This window comes from Muscardinus avellanarius, assembly GCF_963383645.1.
Source record: "Muscardinus avellanarius genome assembly, chromosome: 19".
NCBI classification, from domain to species: domain Eukaryota; kingdom Metazoa; phylum Chordata; class Mammalia; order Rodentia; family Gliridae; genus Muscardinus; species Muscardinus avellanarius.
This window is the reverse complement of record NC_137805.1, coordinates 14,314,359-14,336,797: the sequence shown is the minus strand read 5'-3', so window position 1 is coordinate 14,336,797 and position 22,439 is coordinate 14,314,359. Positions and strand designations below refer to the sequence as shown.

General features: G+C 55.3%; 2 protein-coding genes across 5 annotated transcripts; one reads left to right on the top strand and one right to left on the bottom strand.

The window, feature by feature from the left end:
* Positions 1-405: 405 nt before the first annotated feature.
* PCED1A (PC-esterase domain containing 1A) lies at positions 406-5,090 on the bottom strand (the record flags this gene model as incomplete). 2 transcript variants are annotated; one of them, XM_080716234.1, is made up of 7 exons in its annotated part: positions 406-653; positions 947-1,216; positions 3,361-3,607; positions 3,694-3,844; positions 3,934-4,172; positions 4,276-4,355; positions 4,880-5,090. In XM_080716234.1, the coding sequence occupies 7 exons, from the start codon at positions 5,001-5,003 to the stop codon at positions 406-408; spliced, it is 1,359 nt and encodes a 452-aa protein (XP_080572360.1). The 2 variants fall into 2 exon arrangements, with proteins under 2 accessions (XP_080572360.1, XP_080572359.1); XM_080716233.1 differs by having other exon boundaries at positions 3,934-4,019; positions 4,880-5,003.
* A 593-nt stretch (positions 5,091-5,683) lies between these two features.
* VPS16 (VPS16 core subunit of CORVET and HOPS complexes) lies at positions 5,684-21,075 on the top strand (the record flags this gene model as incomplete). 3 transcript variants are annotated; one of them, XM_080716128.1, is made up of 24 exons in its annotated part: positions 5,684-5,855; positions 15,186-15,274; positions 15,448-15,545; positions 15,634-15,762; positions 15,840-15,984; positions 16,080-16,195; positions 16,287-16,409; positions 16,505-16,560; positions 16,902-16,991; positions 17,089-17,183; positions 17,290-17,366; positions 17,739-17,870; positions 17,962-18,089; positions 18,217-18,252; positions 18,421-18,529; positions 18,678-18,812; positions 18,894-19,002; positions 19,079-19,176; positions 19,249-19,356; positions 19,664-19,741; positions 19,824-19,993; positions 20,072-20,168; positions 20,743-20,846; positions 20,931-21,075. In XM_080716128.1, the coding sequence occupies 24 exons, from the start codon at positions 5,803-5,805 to the stop codon at positions 21,073-21,075; spliced, it is 2,520 nt and encodes an 839-aa protein (XP_080572254.1). The 3 variants fall into 3 exon arrangements, with proteins under 3 accessions (XP_080572254.1, XP_080572252.1, XP_080572253.1); XM_080716126.1 differs by having other exon boundaries at positions 5,803-5,855; positions 15,186-15,278; positions 15,422-15,545; XM_080716127.1 differs by lacking the exons at positions 17,089-17,183; positions 17,290-17,366; positions 17,739-17,870; positions 17,962-18,089 and having other exon boundaries at positions 5,803-5,855.
* Between the last annotated feature and the right edge of the window lie 1,364 nt (positions 21,076-22,439).

Sequence of the window (22,439 nt, the reverse complement as noted above, 5' to 3'; positions counted from 1 at the left end):
TAAGAACCAGCCAGATCTAAAATTCCACATAAGATACTGAAAATTTCAACTCAGCCTTTGGTTTTTCCCAGTCCCCGAGAGCTGCTGCCAGCAGAGGACCCTCCAGGACCTTACGCACACACACGGCAAAGGCGAGGAGGAGAGTGAGGAGAGCAAAGGGGCGCGTTCGATGGTCTCTAAGTAGCGTGGAGCTAAAGGCCCGAGGCTGGAGCGGGCACGGGGCAGCTGCGAGTCATGGCCGGGGAGCTCTACTCTCTGGACAGGAAGATGTCACTCTGTCCCTCAATGCCTTTATTGGTGACACAACGGACAAGAACAATGCCGGGCACAACAAACACCCTGGCCCAGCGCCGGGTGCGAGGCAGGCCCACAGGGGCCCCTGGCACATCCAGCCCCAGCCCCAGCCTAGCCCGGCCATGTCCCCGAATGGGCATGTCCTCGCCTGTCCAGTTTGTATGTGTGCATCAGTCTGTCTGAGTGCCTGAGCCGCTGCCTACAAGGCCCCCCCATCCTTGGCACATGGTAGGGGCTGCTGGGAACACAGCGTGGCATTCCCCGATGGACCACTGGGCCTCGGTGCTGACCATGGGAGACAGGGCCAGGGACTGGAGGTGGCAGGGGGCCAGGCACAAAGTTCACTCCGGGGCCACATCCTACAAAAGAACCAGTCATTATCAGAGTGGGTTTCTAACCGGGATGGGCGCAGCTCTGCTTTGAATAGCTCTGGGCCTCCAGGGTGCGTTTCTCTGGGCTTTGGTGTCCCCATATGTAAAATGGGAACAGCATTTCCCCTACCTCCAGGATGGGAGATTGTGGCCATCAGTGAGGTAACGAGCCTACAGACGCTGCTCCACACTGAGGGACCACTGTGGCCAGCCCGATCCCAAGCCTCTCAGCTCACGTGGGCATAGGAGGCTGGTCCAGCGGAGGCTGCAGAGGCACCTACCTACGCTGGGTGGCATCGAGACGTCTTCCATTGGATTGTAATTGAAGAATTCATGGGGCGGGAAGGGCTGGCTTGGGAAAAAAGAGGCATCGTGGGGCAGGGGCGGAAACAAGGGAGGCGGAGAGGGCTGAGGAAGCGGGTAGGGAAAAGACATGGGAGGGGGCACGGGGGAGGGCGGGGGCAAGGCCAGCTGCTCCCGGAAGTCTGGGGGCTGCCGATGGCTTCCCTGGAATGGATGATCCATCTCTGGCCAGTCCTCGATCCACAGGTCTGGGGATGGGATGAACGTTTAGGTAGGCCTCAGAAGCCAGGGCGCTTGCTCTCTCTCTTTTGGGGAGCAGGGCCGCCAGGTCGGAGCAGCCTGGCTTTCGGCTCACCTCCTGCCGCCCCAGGCCGCGTCCCAGGCACGTTCCTTCTTTCCTGCCTCTCATGCTCCCTCCTCAGCCCTCAGGCTCCCCTCTCAAGCCCGTCCCCTTTGCCCAGTTCCTGTGCCTTTAACCTTTTCCTCCCTCCAGCTCCTCCCGTAGACCAGTGAATAAGCCAAAGACGAGGACCCTGTTCTCCCTTCTCCCACTACACTAACATCAACGGCTCACTCCTCCTCTGGCCCTACTCCATGCCTTCAACAGCTTCCCTACAAGAGAGGACCAGGCGATGACAAACTTGCCACAGCGGCCCTGACAGTGCAGGACACCCCATGGCCTCGGGCCTCCCTCCTCTCTTCTGTGTCCGCGTCAGCCCCTTCCCACCGGTCCAAGGCCTCTGTGTAATTCTTTTTTTTTGGTGGTGGTGGTACTGGGGTTCCTGGAAGCCCTTCTACCTCCGGGCTACACTCCCAGACCTATTTTTACATTTTTATTTGGAAACAGGGTCTCCTAAGCCAGCGCGCGGGGCTGGCTTCGAACCTGCGCGATCCTCCTGTCTCTGCCTCCCAAGCGCGGGGATGACAAGCGTGCGCCACCACGCCCGGCCGCCTCTGTGTAATTCTGCTGTCTCCTTGTTCACACTCCGGCCCTCCACTTCCATCTCTGCTGGGTACCACTGACTACAAACTACTACTACTGCTGCGGAACCTCGGACAGAGCTGCCCTGACCAAACTCGCCGAGTCCTCCTCCCACCCACACCAGCTCCTCTTTTGATGTCTTTGGTTTCTGTAATTCCATATTGGATCCAGACAAACGGAGCCACCACAAACCAGCCCCACAATCTTTAGAATATCGTTCCTTTGCTAGGGATCACCTCTCTCATCTACAAAACAAGGAAATGGAACCATTACACAATCCAGGTCCTAAATCACTTCTCTGATGAGCCAACTCCTGGCTGCTCAAGACTAGAAGTCTTCCTCTAAGGCCTTCCTGGCCTCTCTGTGCCACTACAGCCTCTGGGCTGCAACAAACAGCTTCTAATATGACTCATGCCTCCAATCCACGGAGCAGCGTCTTACTAGTACTATGCACAGAACAATTTGCTAGACACAGGACTAAACGGGGTGAGCTGCCAACAAGCAAGGAAGGTAACCTGCCTTTCGGGACACGATGCAGGGAGAAGCACACATGGAGCTTTTCGGCCACTGAGGCCCCTTTAGGAACTTTAGGCAAGGACTGAGAAGCTAATAAGGAACAATCACTACAGTACAGGGCCCTGCAGCGGAGATGCCATGGGAGCAGTGCTCAAGACAAGGAGGAGTGGGGCCCTCAGGTGGCGGGGCCGGAGGAGAGCCGCGCTGAGCTGTACCCAAAGACACCGGGACCCTGAGAGCCCATCCAAGCCCGTCCCCAAGAACCTGATCTCCCACGAGCACCGCACGGGGTACATGGCGTCTTCCTCCAGAACTTTCCAGCTTGCCGTGCAGCCCCTCCCTCGGACCTGATGGGCTTCCTGACCCTGCCATACTGCCCAGCCCATTTCTGTCTTCCCACCCACACACGGTGCCTGAGTAGAAGCACCCCATTTCCTTCTTATTCATCTGTTGGCTAGTCTTTTTTGGGGGGATACTGGGGATGAAATCCAAGGACATTCTACCTCCGAGCTACACCCTCAGCCCTATTTTTTATTCTTTATTTTGAAACAGGGTCTCACTGAGTTGCAGAGGGCCTCACTAAGTAGCTGAGGCCGTCTGCGAACAGCGATCCCCGTTTCAGCCTCCCAAGTGCAAGGATTACAAGCGTGCGCCACCACGCCCGGCTGTTGGCCAGTCTTTTGACAGCCTGCCTTAGGCAATCAGTGCTTGCCTCTGCTCAATCATGTACACAAAAGGACTGCATGGACAGACGAAAAGCCTAGGACTCATCCTAACATGCTGCTCCTATGGTCTAACCTCCCCAGGGGATGAGGAAGCCCCAACAGTCCTGCGGGACCCCGCTGTCCCTGAGCGTGGCTGCCTACACTGCTCAGCCTGCTGTGGCGCGCTCACCAGGGGGATAGTCGCGCGTGGGCAGCTCCACGCCCCAGGCATCGGCTACGTGGGTCAGAAGCAGGTGTGAGAGGTGACGGTGAGCGTGCTGGTCCCAGTGGACACCATCTCGATGACGGTGCTGCACTGCGTGCCGGAAATGAAAGTGGAGGTCCAGGACATCGAAGCAGTGGTCCCCTGCCAGCGTAGCGCTGTAGAAGTTCCCTTCGACCACATCCCGCCGCAGAGAGGCTGCCAGGTGCTGAAGCTGGGGGAGAAAGCGCGGCCTCCAGGAGGGGTCCGATCCATGGGCCAGCTGCCCCCTCCCACGTCCAGAGGGGCCCAGAGACTTGCCTCTGGCGGGAGAAAGCCCCCAGTGGCACGCTCCCCCAGGGGCATTGCCATGTTCCACACCAGCAGACAGGAGTCCGGCAACACCTGGTCCATGCGCACAAACACTCGTTCCAGGTTCTCTCGGTATCTCTCCATCGAGCAGCGGCCATACCTGTTGGGTAAGACGTAGGGTGGGCAAGGGCGCAGGGGTAGAACCATACCTCCACCTCCAGCCAATATTTACCTCGCCCCTGCCCCAACCTGGATAGATCCCAGAGGCAGGAGTTGATGATCACCAGGTCGGGGGCAGGCCCATACGTCAGCTCCTCCAGGACGTCCTCCAGGTACTCAGAGTAGACGCGGGTGAGGAAGTAGAAGCGCACAAGATGGTGGCCAGAACCCGAGCAGAACTGGCGGACCTCACGATACCGCGTCCCGTTGTGCAGCTCGCCCAGCTGGCCCCCAGCCACCAGCTGGTCCTGTTCAAAGCTCAGCTCCCCCTGTCCCCCCACCCCGCTGGTCAGACCCGTGCCAGGGAGGTGGGCCCTGCCAGGCCAGGTCTGCACCCGCCCACCGCGGGCACAGCTGCACAGCTTCCCTCACCTTGGCCTTCAACTGGGCAGCCGTGAGCAGTGAGTCTTTCTGGAGCAGAAGCACCAGGTCCTTATACACAGCTCTCTGGACTGAAGGGAGACAGTGGTCCCCAAGGCTGAGGCCATGTCGTCCCTCCCAGCTCCTTCCTCCCAAGCCCAGTCTCCCCATCTCCCCAGGGCTCACCGGCTCTGTGGAGTACTGACTTAGAGACGGGAGAAAAGATGCCATTTAAAACCCCTGGCACTGCCTGTGTTCCTCTCGCTGCCCCCCTCTCTGCCAGCCTACTATACGGGGACCCAAGATCACCTGCCAAAGTCAAGTTGGCCGAGTCACCCAGGAGACACACAACACAACCCACAGCTCCTTTTGGGAAAATTATGGGGATGGGGCTGTAAGGGTGAAAGATGGTAAGCAAGAATGGGCTAAAAAGTGCACTGGTTCCATCTGTCAAGACACCTGTGGCAGGTGTGTGGGGAATAAAAAGAAGGAGAAATCTCCTGGACCAGAACGGACTAGAGGGCGAAGCGGTCTGAGATGGAGACAAAGGGCGCAGACACAGAGAACAGGCTGCTGGTGCGCGGCTGGGCAGCGCCATCCTAGAGGGGGCACTCACTGGAGTCCCCCAAGATGACCACGAACTTGTTGTGCAGCAGCTGCTGGACTTCTGAGGCCTGGAAGTGGACCATGGCGCTTCGCAGCGGGCGGCGCGGCACCTCGTTTTCCAGACAGAAGACCATGCCGCCGCCGGCAGCGACGGGCTGCAGGGAGAGGCCACTAAGCCGCTCGAGGGCGGGGACTCGGGGCAGGTCGGCTGCGGGGCCCGCCCGGGGCTACGGGAGACCCGCGCCGGCCGCTCCCGAGCCGCGGGGAGCTGCGGGGAGGCGGCGGCCGGAGGCCCATGGCGGCGCCGAGGCGGGGGTCGCGGCCCGCAGGCTCCGGGCTCGGCCGCACTTCCCGCGCGGCGCCGCCCAGCACCCCGCCACGTGCCCGCCGCCCCGCGCATGCGCGCGCCCGCTCGCGCCAATTACCGAGTCCCGGGCTCCGCGCGCTTCACCCGCGGGCAGGGCGGGCCTGCGCGGCGGGCGCCCGGGCGAGCCTCATGTCCCCGCGCCCGGGGAGGCCGCTCGGCGGGGCCGAGCCCCCGCCCCGCACAGCCCGCGCGCCGCGGCCAGCCGGCGGTGCGCAGCGCGACGCCCCCCGCTCTCCATGCGCGCGTCGCGGTGCCCCGACGGCGCCCCGGGCCGCGCCGCCCGCCACCCACTTCCGGTCACCCGCGCCCCGCCCGCGCGACGCCGCCGCCCGCGGGGACGGGGAGGCGACGGGCTGGCCGCCGCGGCCGGAGCCGGGGCCGGGCCACCCGCGCGGGCGCGGTGCCCGGGCGCGGGCGGGGCGCGGCGGCGGCCCAGGCCGGCTGCCCACAGTGGCGATGGCCGCCGCGGCCTCGTCACGTGACCCGCGCGGGCGGAAGCGGAAGCGCCGGCCCCGGGCCCGACGAGGCGGCGTCGCCCCAGCGCTGCCCCGCGCTGCCGCCCGGCCATGGACTGCTACACCGCCAACTGGAACCCGCTCGGGGACTCTGCCTTCTACCGGTGAGCCGCCCCGGGCCCCGCGCACGGCCCGGCTTACCCCGCTCGCCCGCGGCGCCGGCACTAGGGCGCAGGGTCCGCCCCGCGCCGCTCGCCCCGACGCCGGCCACTTCGTGTCCAGCCACCTGTGGGCCGGAGCGAGGCCTGCCCCTGCTGCAGAGAGCGAAACTGAGGCAGGGGCGGCGGCCGCCCCGGAGCGCCGGCCCGGCAGCCCCCGGAAGGATGCTCAGATCGCGCAGAGGGAGGCCGCCCGCGGTGACAGCCAGTGCCGGGTCTCCTGCCGGAAAGCGCCGCTGGAGCCAGACCACTGGGCGCTCCGGGGGGCGGGATCGGCGGCGGGCGGTGCAGGCTGTGCCGACCACGGTTGGGAGAAGGGGGCCAGTCGGCTTTGAGTCCCCGGCAAGGGCTGCCCTCCCCATGAAGCTGGAGAATTCCAAACCTCGGGGTTTTCCAGGTCCCCCCCGCCCCCATTAGGATTTTTCAGTGGCTTCTCTTCTTTGTAGGAGAAAGCATGAACTGTTTGTGTAACATCTGTTTGTATGCCAGCCCGTTTGCCTCCCAACCTCCTCTGCTGCTCTTTCCAGCGTCTTGTGTTTCAGTTGCACTGAATTACAGGTCTCCAACACACTGACATTTCATGGCTGTCTACGTTTGCACCAGCTTGCAGTTCCCGCTGTAGGCACTGCCCTTTCCCCTTTATCTAACTGAAGAATTCTTGCTTATCCTACAGGATGGATTTAGTTGAAGGGTTCGTTCTAAAACCTTCCCTGATCCTCCCTTAGGATCCTTCGGTGTTTGCAGGGACCCAGTGTCAGGGTCTGTGTTTCATAGTACGGCAATATTTTATAGGTTTCTTCTGCTAAACCAACCTCCTTAAGAGCTAAGAGCACGCGTCTTGCATTTATTTATCTCCAATGCATATTTAGAAGTGTCTGCTTTGTAATAGCTGCCCAATAAAGTTTTTGTTTGTTTTTGTTTTTTTTTTTTGTTTTTGGTACTGGGGCTGGAACCCAAAGGCATTCTGCCTTTGAGCTATGCCACCAGCCCTATTTAAGTTTTTTAGTTTGAAACAACAGTTCAGTAAGTTACCACACACTGGCCCGGAACCTTCCATCCTCTTGTCTCAGCCTCTCAAGTACTGGAGCTACAGGAATGTGCCACTGAACCCAGTTGACCAATCTTTTTTTTTTTTTTTTGGTGGTACTGGGGTTCCTGGAAGCCCTTCTACCTCCGGGCTACACTCTCAGACCTATTTTTACATTTTTATTTGGAAACCGGGTCTCCTAAGCCAGCACATGGGGCTGGCTTCGAACCTGCGCGATCCTCCTGTCTCCGCCTCCCAAGCGTGGGGATTACAAGCTGCGCCAGCGTGCCCGGCTTGACCAATCATTTTTGGGCGCGTGTGTATGTGTGGTGCTGGGGATTGACCCAGGGACATTCTACCTCTGAGCTACATCCCCAGCCCTAGTTTTTATTTTTTATTGGAAAACAGGGTCTTCCTAAGTTGCTGAGCATATTGCTAAGTGCTGAGGCTGGCTTTGAATCTACTATCCTATCTCAGCCTCCGAGCTACACCCCCAGCCCGCCCGATTTTTTCTTTATTTTGAAACGGTCTCACAGTGGCAAAGGGCCTCACTACGCAACTGAGTCTGTCCGCGGACCACATCCTCCTGTCTCAGCCTCCAGTGCTAGGATTATAAGCGTGCGCCATCACGCCCGGCTTCTATCCTAAGTATTTTATGTGTATTAACTGGCATAAACTTCATAAGCTAGCCATAATCCAGAAGGGGGACATTATGATTAGCCCAGTGTTACTGATGAGGAATCTGAGCGAGAGGCAGCCAGGATGGGAACCCAAGCAATCCTAGTTCTATATTCTGTGCTAACACGTAGGATATTTTCTTTTTTTTCTTTCTTTCTTTCTTTCTTTTTCTTTTTTTTTTGTGGTACTGGGGGTAGGACCCAGGGGCTTTCTACCTCCGGGCTATACTCCCAGACCTATTTTTTACTTTATTTGGAAACAGGGTCTCACTAAGTTGGTGAGAGCCTCACTAAGTAGTTGAGGCTGGCTTTGAACCTGCGCGATCCTCCTGTCTCAGCCTCCCAAGCACTAGGATTATAAGTGAGCGCCACCACGCCCAGCCTAAGGATATTTCCTTCCTTCCTTTTTCTATCTCTATCTATCTATCTATCTATCTATCAATCATCTATCTATAGATATATCTCTTTAAAATACCGGGGATTGAACCCAGAGGCATTCTACCTCCAAGCTACACCTCTAGCCTGGTACACTTCTTTTTTGAAAATAGGGTCTCACTAGGTTGCTGAGAGCCTCACTAAGTTCCTGGGGCTGGCTTTGAACCTGCAATTTTCCTGTCTCAGTCTCTCAAGTACTGGAATTACAAGCATGCACCAGCATGCCTGGCTAATATTTCTCTCTTTCTCTCTCTTTATGTTTGAAACAGAGTCTCACTAAGTTTTGGAGAGCCTTGCTAAATTGCTTAAGCTGGCTTCAAACTTGAAGTTTTCTCATCTCAGCCTCCCAAGTACTGTGATTGCAGGTGTGTGCCACCACACCTGGCAATATTTTTCTTTTTTAAAGACTGGATAATATCCTATTGTATGTACATGTCACTTTTTTTTTCTTTTTTTGTGGTTCTGGGGATTGAACCCAGGAACTTTCTACCTCTGAGCTATACCTCGAGCCCTTTTTATTTTGAAACAAGGTCTCAGGTTCTCAGAGTCTCACTAAATTGCTGAGGCTGGTCTCAAACCTGTGATCCTCCTTTCTCAGCCTCCCAAGTACTGGGATTACAGGTGTGTGCCACCACGCCTGTCTACATGCCACTTTCTGCTTATCTATTTTTTTATTGGTAGACACTTCGGTTGCTGTCACCCTTTGGCTATCAAGAATAATGCTGCCAGCCAAGCATGGTGGCTCGCACTTGTAATCCCAGTACTTGGGAGGCTGGACAGGAGGATTGCAGGTTTGAGGGCAGCCTCAGCAACTTAGTGAGGCCCTCTGCAACTTAGTGAGACCCTGTTTCAAAAAAATAAAAATAGGGCTGGGAGTATAGCTCAGGTGGAATGCCCCTGGGTTCAATCCCCCTTAACCACAAAAAAATAAATAAATAAAAAAGAAGAATGCTGCTATCACTTGGGTGTACAAATTTTCTTTTCTTTCTTTCTTTTTTTTTTTTTGTGGTACTGGGGATGAAATCCAGGGGCATTCTACCTTTGAGCTACACCCCCAGCCCTATTTTTTATTCTTTATTTTGAGTTGCAAAGGGCCTCACTAAGTAGTAGCTGAGGCTGTCTTCGAACCGTGATCTTCCTGTCTCAGCTTCCCAAATGCTGGGATTACAAGCGCGCCACCACACCCGGCTCCCTTTTGTTTTTAATTTTGTGACAGGATCTCAGTAAATTGCAAAGGTTGACCTTGAACTTCAGTCCTGCTGCCCCGGGATTCTAGGTGCAGTCATTGTTTTCTCTTTGTGAGTGTTCAGCTGCACTCAGAATGACCATGCCACAGTCCTGTGGTCATCGTCACCGCCGGACGAGAGTTGGTACCTCATCATCACAGATGGCGGGCTTGAGTAACGGTGGAGCCGCAGCAATTTTTTGGTGTTTGTTTTGGTATTGGAGATCTAACCAGGGGCATTCTTCCTCCAAGATATTACCCCACACACACACACACACTTTTTTTGCTGTACTGGGGATTGAATCCATTCTATCTCTGAGCTATACCTCCAGCCCTAATTTTTATTATTTATTTTTGAAACAAGGTCTCACTGAGTTGCAAAGGGCGTCACTAAGTAGCTGAGGCTGGCTGCAAACCTGTGATCCTCCTGTCTCAGCCTCCAGGGATTACAAGCATGCGCCACCACGCCTATCCCTCAGCCTCTATGTATTTATTTATTTTTCTGAATCAGGGTCTCGCTAGGTTGCTGAGAGCCCTGCTAAGTTGCTGTGGCTGGTCTCGAACCTCCTCTCTCAGCCTCTCAAGTACTGTGACATTTGATAGGTTTCTAGCATCCATTTTCTATTAGCAAAGACCTCAACATCAAACCAATTCCCGAATTAGGTCTTGAAAATCTATTACCTGGGACCATTCCTTGTGATAAGGGTACATCAGCCTGGGTCCAATTGGGAGACTTAAATGGGGAAAGTTAATATAAAGAATTACTAAGTTGTGACAAGGTGTAAGAAATCTTATGATAGCCTAGGGATGGGGGGAATGCCCGAATGCCCAAGGAATGGCGAGTCCTAGGCTGGGTTCTGACCTTGCTGGGGAAAATACAGCTGTAGCCCACTGGATGGCAGAGGAGTAAACTGGTTTGCCTGGGCCAGAGCTGGCCTACGGGTGCGGGAGGCGGGGGACGCAGGCCAATAGCAACAGGTGGCCCCGGCTGTGGGCGTGCAGCCAGGGTGTGGTGCAGGTGCAGGTGCAGGTGCAGGCAGGAGACTGGAAGCACATGTGGTGGCCTTGCGGCAAGAGGTGTGTGTGTGTGTACAGAGGAGAGGGAGGAAACAGGGTAGGGCACAAGTGGGGCGCAGGTGGTGGCCGGGCATCCTGGGATTTGGCTCGGTGTGGGCAGGGAGCCTGGACTGTGCTGTCTGATCAGGGAAACCAGACAGGTGATCTGGGCGCGGTTCCCCAGGTGTGTGGCTGGGGCCTAGCATCCCACACCGGTACTGCCACTGCTGGCAGCCACAGGAGGGCCGTCCTGGGTCACTGTCCCTCTGGTGCCCTCTGCGGAGAAAGCTTAACGTCATGCTGCCTGTCCAGGAGAAGGCTTGAAGGAATTGCTGGCCGTGATCACAGGACACATTGTGAAGGGTGAATTTGGAGCGAAAGGCAATCAATTGATAATTGGCTTGATAGGTCTATGTAAATATCTATATACCTACCAGGGTTTTCACCTAATAATTATGAAATGTCAAAAGAAATCCATGTGGGTTATAGAAATTTTAAAAATATACATAAAACATATGTAGTATAAAAATAGGCGGTCCTTCTACCTACTTCCCCGTCTTCCCCAAAGATAACCACTTTCTTTGCTTTGTGTTTATGTAAATATGCTTGTCCAACACACGCTTGGTTCTTTATTATAAAAATGGTTTATGTTGACCTGCAATGTGTTTCATTTGTTTATTCATTTATTTTTCAGTACTAGAGGTTGAACCCAAGGGCATTCTACTTCCGAGCTCCCCCCAGCCCTATTTTTTTATTCTTTTTTTATACAGGGTCTCACTAAGTTGCAGAGGGCCTCACTAGTAAGCTGAGGCTGGCTGCAATCCTACAATCCTCCAGTCTCAGCCTCCCAGTTACTGGAATTACAAGTGTGCAGCACTAAGCCCAGTTTACTTGTTTTATTTAATAAGATATCTTAAGCCGGGCGTGGTGGCGCACGCTTGTAATCCCAGCATTCGGGAGGCTGAGACAGGAGGATCGTGGTTTGCAGACAGCCTCAGCTACTTAGTGAGGCCCTCTGCAACTCAGTGAGACCGTTTCAAAATAAAGAATAAAAATAGGGCTGTGGGTATAGCTTGCAGGTAGAATGCCCCTGGGTTCAATTCCCAATACTGGAAAAAAAAAGCCTTGAATTCCACCTGGAAGATATTTTATTGCAAATATTAAGTAATGAAATAGCATTGTTAACGGTTCTTCCCGTATGACCCACTGTCTTGTTTTGAATCAGTTTGTACCCGTTTGAAATGCCATCTTGACTATGTGCGCAATTCCAGGGCTTTTTCTATTGATTCCAGGACGGCTTCCTGTTGGTTTATCTGCTTATTCTTGTGCCAAAACAATGGTTTAAATGACTTTGGCTCATGTAGTGTGCTTTATCTCTGGTAGCTATTTGTGCTCATATTTTTAATAGGGGTGTTCTCACATTTTAAAATATTTTTATTTTCCATTATTTTTTCCTTCAGATAATCCCCTTCAACACGAAATTTAGAACCAGTTTATGATGTCTACCCTAAAAGTCTTGGGGGAGAGGATTTTTTCAGAATTCCTGTGCATTTTCAGATCATTTAAGAACACTTCTCCATGTCTTCTATATCCTTGAAGAATTTTTTTTCTTTTATTTTTTTTGCGGTCCTGGGGATGGAACCCAGGGGCATTCTACCTCCGAGCTACACCCCCAGCCTATTTTTTAGTTTTTATTTTGAAACAGGGTCTCACTGAGTTGCAAAGGACCTCACTAAGTAGCTGAGGCTGGCCGCAAACCATGATCCTCCTGTCTCAGCCTCCCAAATGCTGGGATTACAAGTGTGCGCCACCACGCCCGGCTCCTTGAGGAAAATTTGACATGGTTTTGTAAAATTTTTTATTAGGTTTATACTTGGGTATCTTATAGTTTCACTGATGTCATGATTAGGATGATTTCAAAGTTTTCTTTCTCTCTTTTCTTTCTGCAATGCTGGGGATTGAACCGAGGTCCTCACAAATCCTGAGCCACGCCCGCAGCCTTCAGAGTTGTATTTGGAAAGGAGTCTTGCTGTGGTATAAGAAGTGACTTACTTCTCGGGCATGGTGGCACACACGTAAAATCCCAGCATTTGGGAGGCTGAGACAGGAGGATCGAGGTCCACGGACAGCCTCAGCTTCTTAGTAAGGCCCTTTGCAAATCAGTGAGATTCTGTTCAAAATAAAAAATAAAGCCAGGCCGGGCGTGGTGGCGCAAGCTTGTAATCCCTGCGCTTGGGAGGCTGAGGCCGGAGGATCGCACAGGTTCGAAGCCAGCCTCAGCTACTTAGTGAGGCTCTCAGCAACTTAGTGAGACCCTGTTTCCAAGAAAAATATAAAGTAGGTCTGGGAATATAGCCCGGAGGTAGAAAGTTCCTGGGATCCGTCCCCAGTACAGCAAAAATAAATAAGTAGGGCTGGGGTTGTAACTCGTAGAATGCCCCTGGGTTCTATCCCCAGTACCTGCAAAAAAAAAAAAAAGTCTTGCTAGTAGAAAATAGGTTGTTGTTGAACACCTGCTAAACTGTTATTCATTGATCCATAGACTACTTGGATTTTATTTTTCAAGTATTACATTACTAGCAAATACAGATTGAGTATATCTAAAATATCTGAAACAAGCTGGGCATGGTGGCATACACTTGTAATCCCAGCATTTAGGAGGCTGAGACAGGAGGATTGTGCTTTGAGGACAGCCTCTACTACTTAGTGAGGCCCTTTGCAACTCAATGAGATCCTGTTTCAAAATAAAGAATAAAAAATAGGGCTGGAGGTGTAGCTGAAGGTAGAATTCCCCTGGGTTTCATCCCCAGTACCACAATAGACAAAATATTTGGAATGAGAATGTTTTGGGTTTGGAGTTCTTTAGATTTTGGAATATTTTCGTAGCCTTGACCAATTGAGTACCCTTAATTTGGAAATCCAACGTCCAAAATGCTCCAAAAATCGAGAACAGCTTTCAAAAAGTCTTTTTTTTTTTTTTTTTTTTTTTTTTTGTGGTGCTGGGAATTGAGCCAAGGGGCATTCTACCTCCAGGCTATACCCTTTTTTTTTTTTTTAATTTCATATCTTGTAACGGGATCTCACTAGGTTGCTGAGGCTGTCCTCAAATCTGCAATCCTCTTGTTTTAGCCTCCCAAGTAGTGAGATTAGAAGTGTGCACCACCACATCCATATTAGAATTTTTTTTTTTGAGGGTCCTGGAGATTGAACCCAGGAGACTTCTGCCTCTGAACTATACCTCAGTTCTTATTTTTTTATTATTTATTTATGTATTTATTTATTTTGTGTGGTGCTGGGGATGGAACCCAGAGGCTTTCTACCTCTGGGCTACACTCCCAGACCTATTTTCTATTTTATTTGGAAACAGGGTCTCACTGAGTTGCTGAGAGCCTCACAAAGTAGCTGAGGCTGGCTTCAGCTGTGTGATCCTCCTTCGAACCTGTGCAATCCTCCTATCTCAGCCTCCCAAGCTCTGGGATTATAAGTATGCTCCACCATGCCCAGCTTATTTTTTATTTTGAAACAGTGTCTTGCTAAATTGCTGGGATTGGCCTTGAACCTGCAATTTTTCTGCCTCAGCCTCCCAAGTACTGGGGTTACAGGGATGTGAGTCCACGCCTGGCCAGATTTTAGATTATGGATGCTCAACCTTTAATCTTTCAATCTTCCTCCTCTAAAATATAAACCTCTGCTGGGCGTGGTGGGCACGCTTGTAATCCCTGCGCTTGGGAGGCAGAGACAGGAGGATCGCGCAGGTTCGGAGCCAGCCGTGCATGCTGGCTTAGGAGACCCTGTTTCCAAATAAAAACATAAAATAGGTCTGGGAGTGTAGCCCGGAGGTAGAAGGGCTTCCAGGAACCCAGTACCACCAAAAAAAAAAAAAAAAAAGAGACCATGTTTCCAAATAAAATATAAAATAGGTCTGGGAGTATAGCCCGGAGGTAGAAGGCCCCTTGGTTCCATCCCCAGCACCACCAAAATAAATAAATAAATATACCTCTACTTTTTTCTCTTAAATTATTTTGGCTAGAATCCCAAGAAAGATGTCAAATGGTAGGCAATAGTGGGCATCTTCCTAATCATAAGTGGGAAAGCTGTGAAGTGACCCTAGCAGAATGCCCTCCATCTAAACACCTGGACTGGTACCCACTCTTCTTTGGCCTGTTGCTGGCCCCAAATGATGGCATGCTTGAAGCCGCCCACCCCGACCTAACACAGCAGCCGCTCAGTGACCCGACGCCTGTCAGGTTGCCGTCACCCAGCGGCCGCTGGTGCTCTCGTTACCTCCAGTAAGCAGGCATTCGCAGACTGACAGCGACCCGGGACTTTGCCCAGCCCCATCTCCCTCTAGAGCGTTCTGTGGGTTTCTTTTAGGGACTGCTAACTCAGTACCTCGAGACAGCTGATCAACACTAGGTGTAGTTGGATCCCTGAGTATAATGCCCTCAATCTGATCCATGAGGAGCCAGAAATAGAAGGAAGATGGTCTACCCTGAGCCAGCCTCCCTGAGGCCGTGCTGCCGCCACGTGCGGGCCGGAGGTGGCCGGCTCACCGCTCCATCTCAGGTTGTGCTTTGGATATTGGCCACACAGCCTGCATCTCTCAGGAGCTCTTGCCAGTCTTGGACACGTGCCACAGAAGCCACATCCTACCCTGCCATACCCTCTGTCCCTTTGCTGCTGTCGTTAGACATGTACAGTCAACGTCTAGTCTCCTGCCCCTCCCTGCCTCCAGGTTGTCAGGGAGACTCTCCCCTCCTGCCCCGAGGCAGAGAAACGGAGGCTCTGAGGATTCCTCCAGGGCTCACTCTGCCCAGATGCAGTCCCCCAATGTTTGCTCGTGTCTCTGTGGGCAGGAAATATGAACTGTACAGCATGGACTGGGACCTGAAGGAGGAGCTCAGGGACTGCCTGGTGGCCGCTGCGCCTTATGGGGGCCCCATTGGTACGTCGCCCTTCACCACTGCATGCTTGGGACCCTGGGATGAACTAAGGGTTGCTCTCTGCCAGCTCATCCTGCTGAGACGCTTTCCTCCTGGGCTCATGGCCTGCCTCACGGGGGGTGGGCCTCGGGTGGGGCCTGAGGGTCTAGGACAGAAGTCTCTTCTCAAACCGCAGCGCTGCTCAGAAACCCCTGGCGGAAGGAGAAAGCTGCCAGTATGCGGCCAGTGCTGGAGATCTACTCTGCCTCTGGCCTGCCTCTGGCCAGCCTGCTGGTGAGTGCCCAGCACTGTCCCGGGGCTATGGGCTGCACGGAGGATTCTTTATCCCAACGGGCGTCTCAGGAGCCTCTCTCGTTTGCAGTGGAAGAGCGGACCTGTGGTGTCCCTGGGCTGGTCAGCTGAGGAGGAGCTGCTGTGTGTGCAGGAAGACGGTGTGGTACTGGTTTATGGGCTTCACGGGGACTTCCGGAGACACTTCAGCATGGGCAATGTAGGGGCCGCGGGGGGCTGGGAGGGAGGGTGGAGTTTAAGACCGTGTGGCCCCCCAGCTCATGGCCTTTTCCCCAGGAGGTGCTCCAGAATCGGGTTCTAGATGCGCGGATCTTTCACACCGAGTTTGGTTCTGGTGTGGCCATTCTCACAGGGGCCCATCGCTTTACCCTCAGTGCCAATGTGGGCGACCTCAAGCTCCGCCGGATGCCGGAGGTGCCAGGTGAGCCTGAAGCAGGAGGCAGCCACTCGGCAGTGCAGACGGCCTGCAGGTAGCTCTGATTGTCTGAGAGTCATGCCCCCCCGCCCCATCTGCAGGTCTGCAGAGTGTGCCTTCCTGCTGGACCACGCTCTGCCAGGACCGGGTCACACACGTTCTTCTGGCTGTGGGGCCTGACCTCTACCTCCTGGACCATGCAGCCTGCTCCGCAGTGGTGAGGGCCTGAGGGAGTGGAACCGAGGGGCCAGGGGAGGCAGTGGGAGGCCCTGAGGAGTCAGCCTCTGCGGTGTCCTCTGCCTGCCCAGACGCCCCCTGGCCTGGCCCCAGGAGTGAGCAGCTTCCTGCAGATGGCTGTCTCTTTCACCTATCGACACCTGGCGCTCTTCACAGACACGGGCTACATCTGGATGGGGACAGCATCACTCAAGGTGTGGTTACCAGGGAGCATCTGTTGGGGATGGGGGGCCTTTTAACCAGACTGCTGACTGTTGGGACGGGGCTGTGACACCCCCACACTTTTCAGGAGAAGCTGTGTGAATTCAATTGCAATATCCGGGCGCCCCCGAAGCAGATGGTCTGGTGAGGGCAGGGGTATTGTTTGGGGATGGGAGGGGCGTGTTTCCTGGCATACCTGAGTCATCCTGCCTTCTGGTCAAGCTGGGTGGAGAGGATCTTCCCTTCTCTGTCAGTAAACACTGAAGGTAGCCTTTGTCCTCTGGGCTGCAACTGCCCTGGGGAGCTGGTGGCCCGGCAGCGAGAGAGAGAAGCCACGGCCACAGTGTGGCCAGGGGAATGGGAAAGGGGCACGAGCCTGCACAGGGATGACCCAAGGCAAAGGGTGCGAACAGGGATGGGGGAGACGGGGCCAGACCTGGTGTCTCATGGGTGTCCCAGCCTCATGTGCATGGTGATGACCACAGGTGTAGCCGTCCTCGCAGCAAGGAGAGGGCTGTCGTGGTGGCCTGGGAGAGACGGCTAATGGTGGTGGGTGATGCGCCCGAGAGCATCCAGTATCCTTAGGGGACTGCCTGTGTGGGTGGAAGGGGAGGGAAGGGGGTCGCCGGCCCCACCCCGTATGGGGACGTTAGGAGCTTTAACCAAGCTTAGGTTTGTGCTGGATGAAGACTCCTACCTGGTGCCTGAGCTCGATGGGGTCCGCATCTTCTCCCGCAGCACCCATGAGTTCCTGCATGAGGTTCCAGGTGAGGCTGCCGCTGGGGCACCGCATCAGTGCTGCCTGGGGCAGAGGGCAAAGCAGGGACCGAGGGTCCCTGGCCCCAGCCCCCACTCACCAGCTCCCTCCCCCAGTGGCCAGTGAGGAGATCTTCAAGATTGCCTCCATGGCCCCTGGAGCCCTGCTGTTGGAGGCCCAGAAGGAGTACGAGGTACCCCAGGCCGCTGTTCTCTCCCTGACGGGCCCAGCTTCTGCCCCTGCCCCTGCCTGGGCGTGTGTGAGCACAACCAGGCCCCACCTCTCAGGAAAGGCTGCGGACTGAAGGGACGTGGTGTCCTGCACTTGGGGTGGGAAAGGGCAGGCCACCCACTGTCCCCAGCCTGGCACAAGTCAGCGCTGCTCTTGGGAGGGTTCCAGGCCTCCTGCAGGCCACGGTAGATACCTCGGGTAGACTGAGTGGACTGGGGCTCTGCCCTCCAGTCTAGGCAGCCCCCCCAGTACCACTGACCCACCCCAGAGGGACCAAGGGTCAGAGGTGGGTGTCCTCAGCCATGATGTTCCATCCCTTGGCACCTCCCTGTAGAAAGAGAGCCAGAAGGCGGATGAGTACCTGCGGGAGATCCAGGAGCTGGGCCAGCTGACCCAGGCCGTGCAGCAGTGCATTGAGGCCGCGGGACATGAGCACCGGCCGGACATGCAGAAGAGTCTGCTCAGGGTTGGCCTGAGGGCTTCTGGGGCATGCTGGGAAGGGGTGCGCGGGTAGGACAGCGGGGACCTCCCTCCCATCGCCCTCTGGCTCTTCTCAGGCAGCCTCGTTTGGAAAGTGTTTCCTCGACAGATTTCCACCAGACAGCTTCGTGCGCATGTGCCGAGACCTGCGTGTGCTCAATGCTGTCCGGGACTACCACATCGGGATCCCCCTCACCTATAGCCAGTATCCCCATGCGTGCAGGGAGGTGTTCACCGCTGAGAATGGCGGGGGAGGGGATGTAGACATGGTCTGCGAGTCCTCGGCAAACAGGGCTTATCTCCCTCTGGGTCCTTAACCAAGGAAAATACAGATACAAGCAGCTCACCATCCAGGTGCTGCTGGACAGGTACAGCCAGCTGGGGTGCTGTAGGGGCTGGAGGTGGGCAGGCGTCCTAGCCCTCTTGGGGTCTTATATGTTGCCCTGGAGTGTCTTTTTCGGCTTTGGGAGACCTGAGGCACAGTCTGAGGCCACTCTGGCCCACTTCACCCTTGTGTCTGCCCCCTCATCTGCCAGGCTTGTGTTGCGGAGGCTTTACCCGCTGGCCATCCAGATATGCGAGTACCTGCGCCTACCAGAAGTGCAGGGTGTCAGCAGGATCCTGGCACACTGGGCCTGCTACAAGGCAAGGACGTGGCTGAGGCCCGGGCTTCCCGCCTGGTGAAGTCTGGGACACACCAGCTGTGGAGTGAAGGGGTGGTTCTGACAAGGGCCCGTGGGGTGGGGGGAGGACGGCACAGAGGGCCTCACGCCTTCTCTACACACGCCTGCAGGTGCAGCAGAAGGATGTGTCAGACGAGGATGTTGCTCGGGCCATTAACCAGAAGCTGGGGGACACGCCTGGCGTCTCGTATTCCGACATCGCTGCGCGGGCCTATGGCTGTGGTCGCACAGAGCTGGCCATCAAGGTGTGGGTGCCCAGCCTTCCCCGGTGCTCTCCCGGGGCTCTGAGGCCCGTGTCAGCACTCTGCCTTCTTCCCCGCCCACAGCTGCTAGAATACGAGCCGCGCTCAGGGGAGCAGGTGCCCCTTCTCCTAAAGATGAAGAGGAGCAAGCTGGCCCTGAGCAAGGCCATCGAGAGCGGGGACACGGACCTGGGTGAGCGGCCGGGCGGCCGGGCGGGCCGTGGGCGAGCAGCCAGCGCTGGACTCCCCACCACCTCGTCATCCCACAGTGTTCACGGTGCTGCTGCACCTGAAGAACGAGCTGAACCGAGGAGACTTCTTCATGACCCTCCGGAACCAGCCCATGGCCCTGAGCTTGTACCGACAGGTGCGTGTTGGGGGTGGTGGAGCCCCTGTCCCTGGAGTTGACGGTGCTGACTGGCGGCTATCTGTGGCCCAGTTCTGTAAGCATCAGGAGCTGGAGACGCTGAAGGACCTTTACAACCAGGACGACAATCACCAGGAGCTGGGCATTTTCCACGTCCAAGCCAGCTACGCCAAAGGAGAGGTCTGAGGCCCCGGGGCGGGTGGCCCATGGCTGGGACTGTTCTGGTTCCCTCTGGAGGAACCTAGGCCTCTGCATTTGGCGCAAGCCTCTCTGGCCTCCCTGTCATCGGAGAGCCCCAGAGGGCGTGAGGCCAGGATGGGGGCGGGTCTCAGAGGACCTAGCTCCCCCTAGGACACCAGACTGGTGCCCCTAGTGAGTGAGGCTGGCTCTGGCAACCCTGGGCTCAGGGCTCAGGGAGAGAGCTCCCTTGGGTGGGGAGGACCAGGCTCCTGTGCAGTGTGAGCTCAGGCCTCCCTTGTCTTCGTAGCGTATCGAGGGGCGAGTTGCGGCTCTGCAGACAGCAGCCGATGCATTCTACAAGGCCAAGAATGAGTTTGCAGCCAAGGTTTGGCCCACCCTTTTCTCAGAGCCTTTTGGCGTCCCTGCTTGTCTTGCTTGTCCCCAACCTGCCTTGTCCTGGTCCCCAGGCCACAGAGGATCAGATGCGGCTCCTCCGGCTGCAGCGGCGCCTGGAAGATGAAGTGGGAGGCCACTTCCTGGACTCGTCTCTGCACGACACGGTCACCAGCCTCATCCTCGGTGGCCACAGCAAGCGTGCGGAGCAGCTGGCACGTGACTTCCGCATCCCTGACAAGAGGTGGGTGAGGGCCCGGTGTGCGTGTGATCCCGAGGCCACCTGTCTCCTGCCACACATCCAAGCCCAGCTTTCCCGCAGGCTCTGGTGGCTGAAGCTGACCGCCCTGGCGGATCTGGAAGACTGGGAGGAGCTGGAAAAGTTTTCCAAGAGCAAGAAATCGCCCATTGGCTACCTGGTGAGATGGGTCCTCCTCGACCCCAACCGGTCAGCAAGAGCAGTCTGGGGCAGGGCCGGCAGGATGCCCTTCGGCACCCACTCTGCTGCTACGCACACCTGGCCCGTATTTCCTGTGTGCACCCATTCGTGGGCCCACACCGTCCACTGTGCTGGGTATAGTGGAGCAGGAACGGAGTCTACCTGCAAACAGGAAGTAGAAGAGTGAGCCACTTCCCCAGGGGGCCCGGGGACACCAGGTGCCTGAGGGAGCCCTGTCGAGGGGCTGGGCGGGGCTGGCCAGGCGGATTCTTTCCTGTGGCAGGTGGCTCAGAGCTGTGGAGGGCAGCTTTGAGGAAAACGGGACCTTAGAGAGCAGAGGGCAGCCACCACCCGTCGCGAGTGGGCAGAGCTGGGTGGAGAGGTGACCTCTGCGGCGGGTTGTTTCTTCTCTAAGAATGTCGAGATGGCACCCATCTTGCAGGGTAGGGACTGGGTGTAATATACGTGGAGGCAATGCCTCCATTGGCTTCCGCTCCTAAGAGGACGGGAAGGCCATGCTCTGTCTTCTCTCTCCATCCCTTCCCTCTACAAAGCCCTTCGTGGAAATCTGCATGAAACATCACAACAAATATGAGGCCAAGAAGTATGCTTCCCGAGTGGGTCCTGAACAGAAGGTCAAGGCTTTGCTTCTCGTCGGGTACGTCACGTTGGGCCGTGGGCTGAGAGGGCGCAGGCTTCGTGCCCCTGGCAGCCCCGACACCGTCTCTCTCCTCAACCACAGGGAGGTGGCTCAGGCTGCAGACGTGGCCGTCGAGCACCGGAACGAGGCTGAGCTGAGCCTCGTGTTGTCTCACTGCACCGGAGCCACGGACGGGGCCACGGCCGACAGGATCCAGCGGGCCAGAGCACAGGCGCAGAAGAAGTGAGCCTGCCTTCAGAGTGGGGCCAGGGCCTGGCTTGGCAAAGCTCATTCCCTCCAGAGCCTTCCCCAGCACAGCTGAGGCTGGGCGGAGGTGGGGGGTTCTCATTGTAAATAAAGTTGGAACACTTTTTTTTTCTTTTTTGTTACTGGGGATTGAACCCAGGGGCATTCTACCTCTGAACTACACCCCTAACCCCAATTGTTTATTCTTAATTTTGTTTTTGTTTTTTTTTGTGGTACTGAGGGTGGAACCCAGGGGCTTTTCTACCTCCGGGCTATTCTCCCAGACCTATTTTATACTTTATTTGGAAACAGGGTCTCACTAAGTTGCTGAGAGCCTCACTAAGTAGCTGAGGCTGGCTTCGAATCCTCCTGTCTCAGCCTCCCAAGTGCGGGGATTACAAGCGTGCGCCACCACACCCGGCTTATTCTTTATTTATTTTTGGTGGCACTGGGGTTCCTGGAAACCCTTCTACCTCTGGGCTACACTCCCAGACCTATTTTATATTTTTATTTGGAAACAGGGTCTCTTAAGCCAGTGCGGCTGGCTTCAAACCTGCGCGATCCTCCTGTCTCTGCCTCCCAAGCGCAGGGATTACAAGTGTGTGCCACCACACCCGGCTTATTCTTTATTTTGAAACAGGGTCTTGCTAGTTTGTGGAGGGCCTCACTAAGTTGCTGGGGCTTCTGAGAACTGTGATCCTCCTGTCAGCCTCCCAAGTACTGGGGCTACAAGCGTGCGCCACCACGCCCACTGCGCCAGCCAATGCTTGACCAGTGGTTTTAGACTGTACAGAGTAAACCAGGCATGGTGGTACATGCCTCTAATCCTAGTAACATATCATCTATTTCCTCAAGTGCAATGTAAACATTAAATACCATGATTATTTTTGCTTGTATTTGTGGTTCTGGGGACTGAACTCAGAGGTGTTGAACTCAGTATAGCTCTGAGCTATCCTTCTAGACTGATTTTATTTATTTGCAAACGGTCTCACTAAGTTGCTGAGAGCTTCTCCAAGTTGCTGAGGCTGGCTTTGAACCTGTGATCCTCCTGCCTCAGCCTCCTAGTTGTTAAGATTACAGGTGCCGGGTGTGGTGGCGCACGCTTATAATCCCCGTGCTTGGGTGGCGGGGACAGGAGGATCGTGCAGGTTTGAAGCCAGCTGTGCTGGCTTAAGAGACCCTATTTCCAAATAAAATGTATAAAATAGGTCTGGAAGTGTAGCCCGGAGGTGGAAGGGCTTCTAGGAACCCCAGTACCACCAAAACAACAACAACAAAAACGATTACAGATGTGCACCACTGGACCCAAATAGGCTTTTGAAAATTATTATTATTATTATTAGTTATTTTGCAGTACTGGGGATT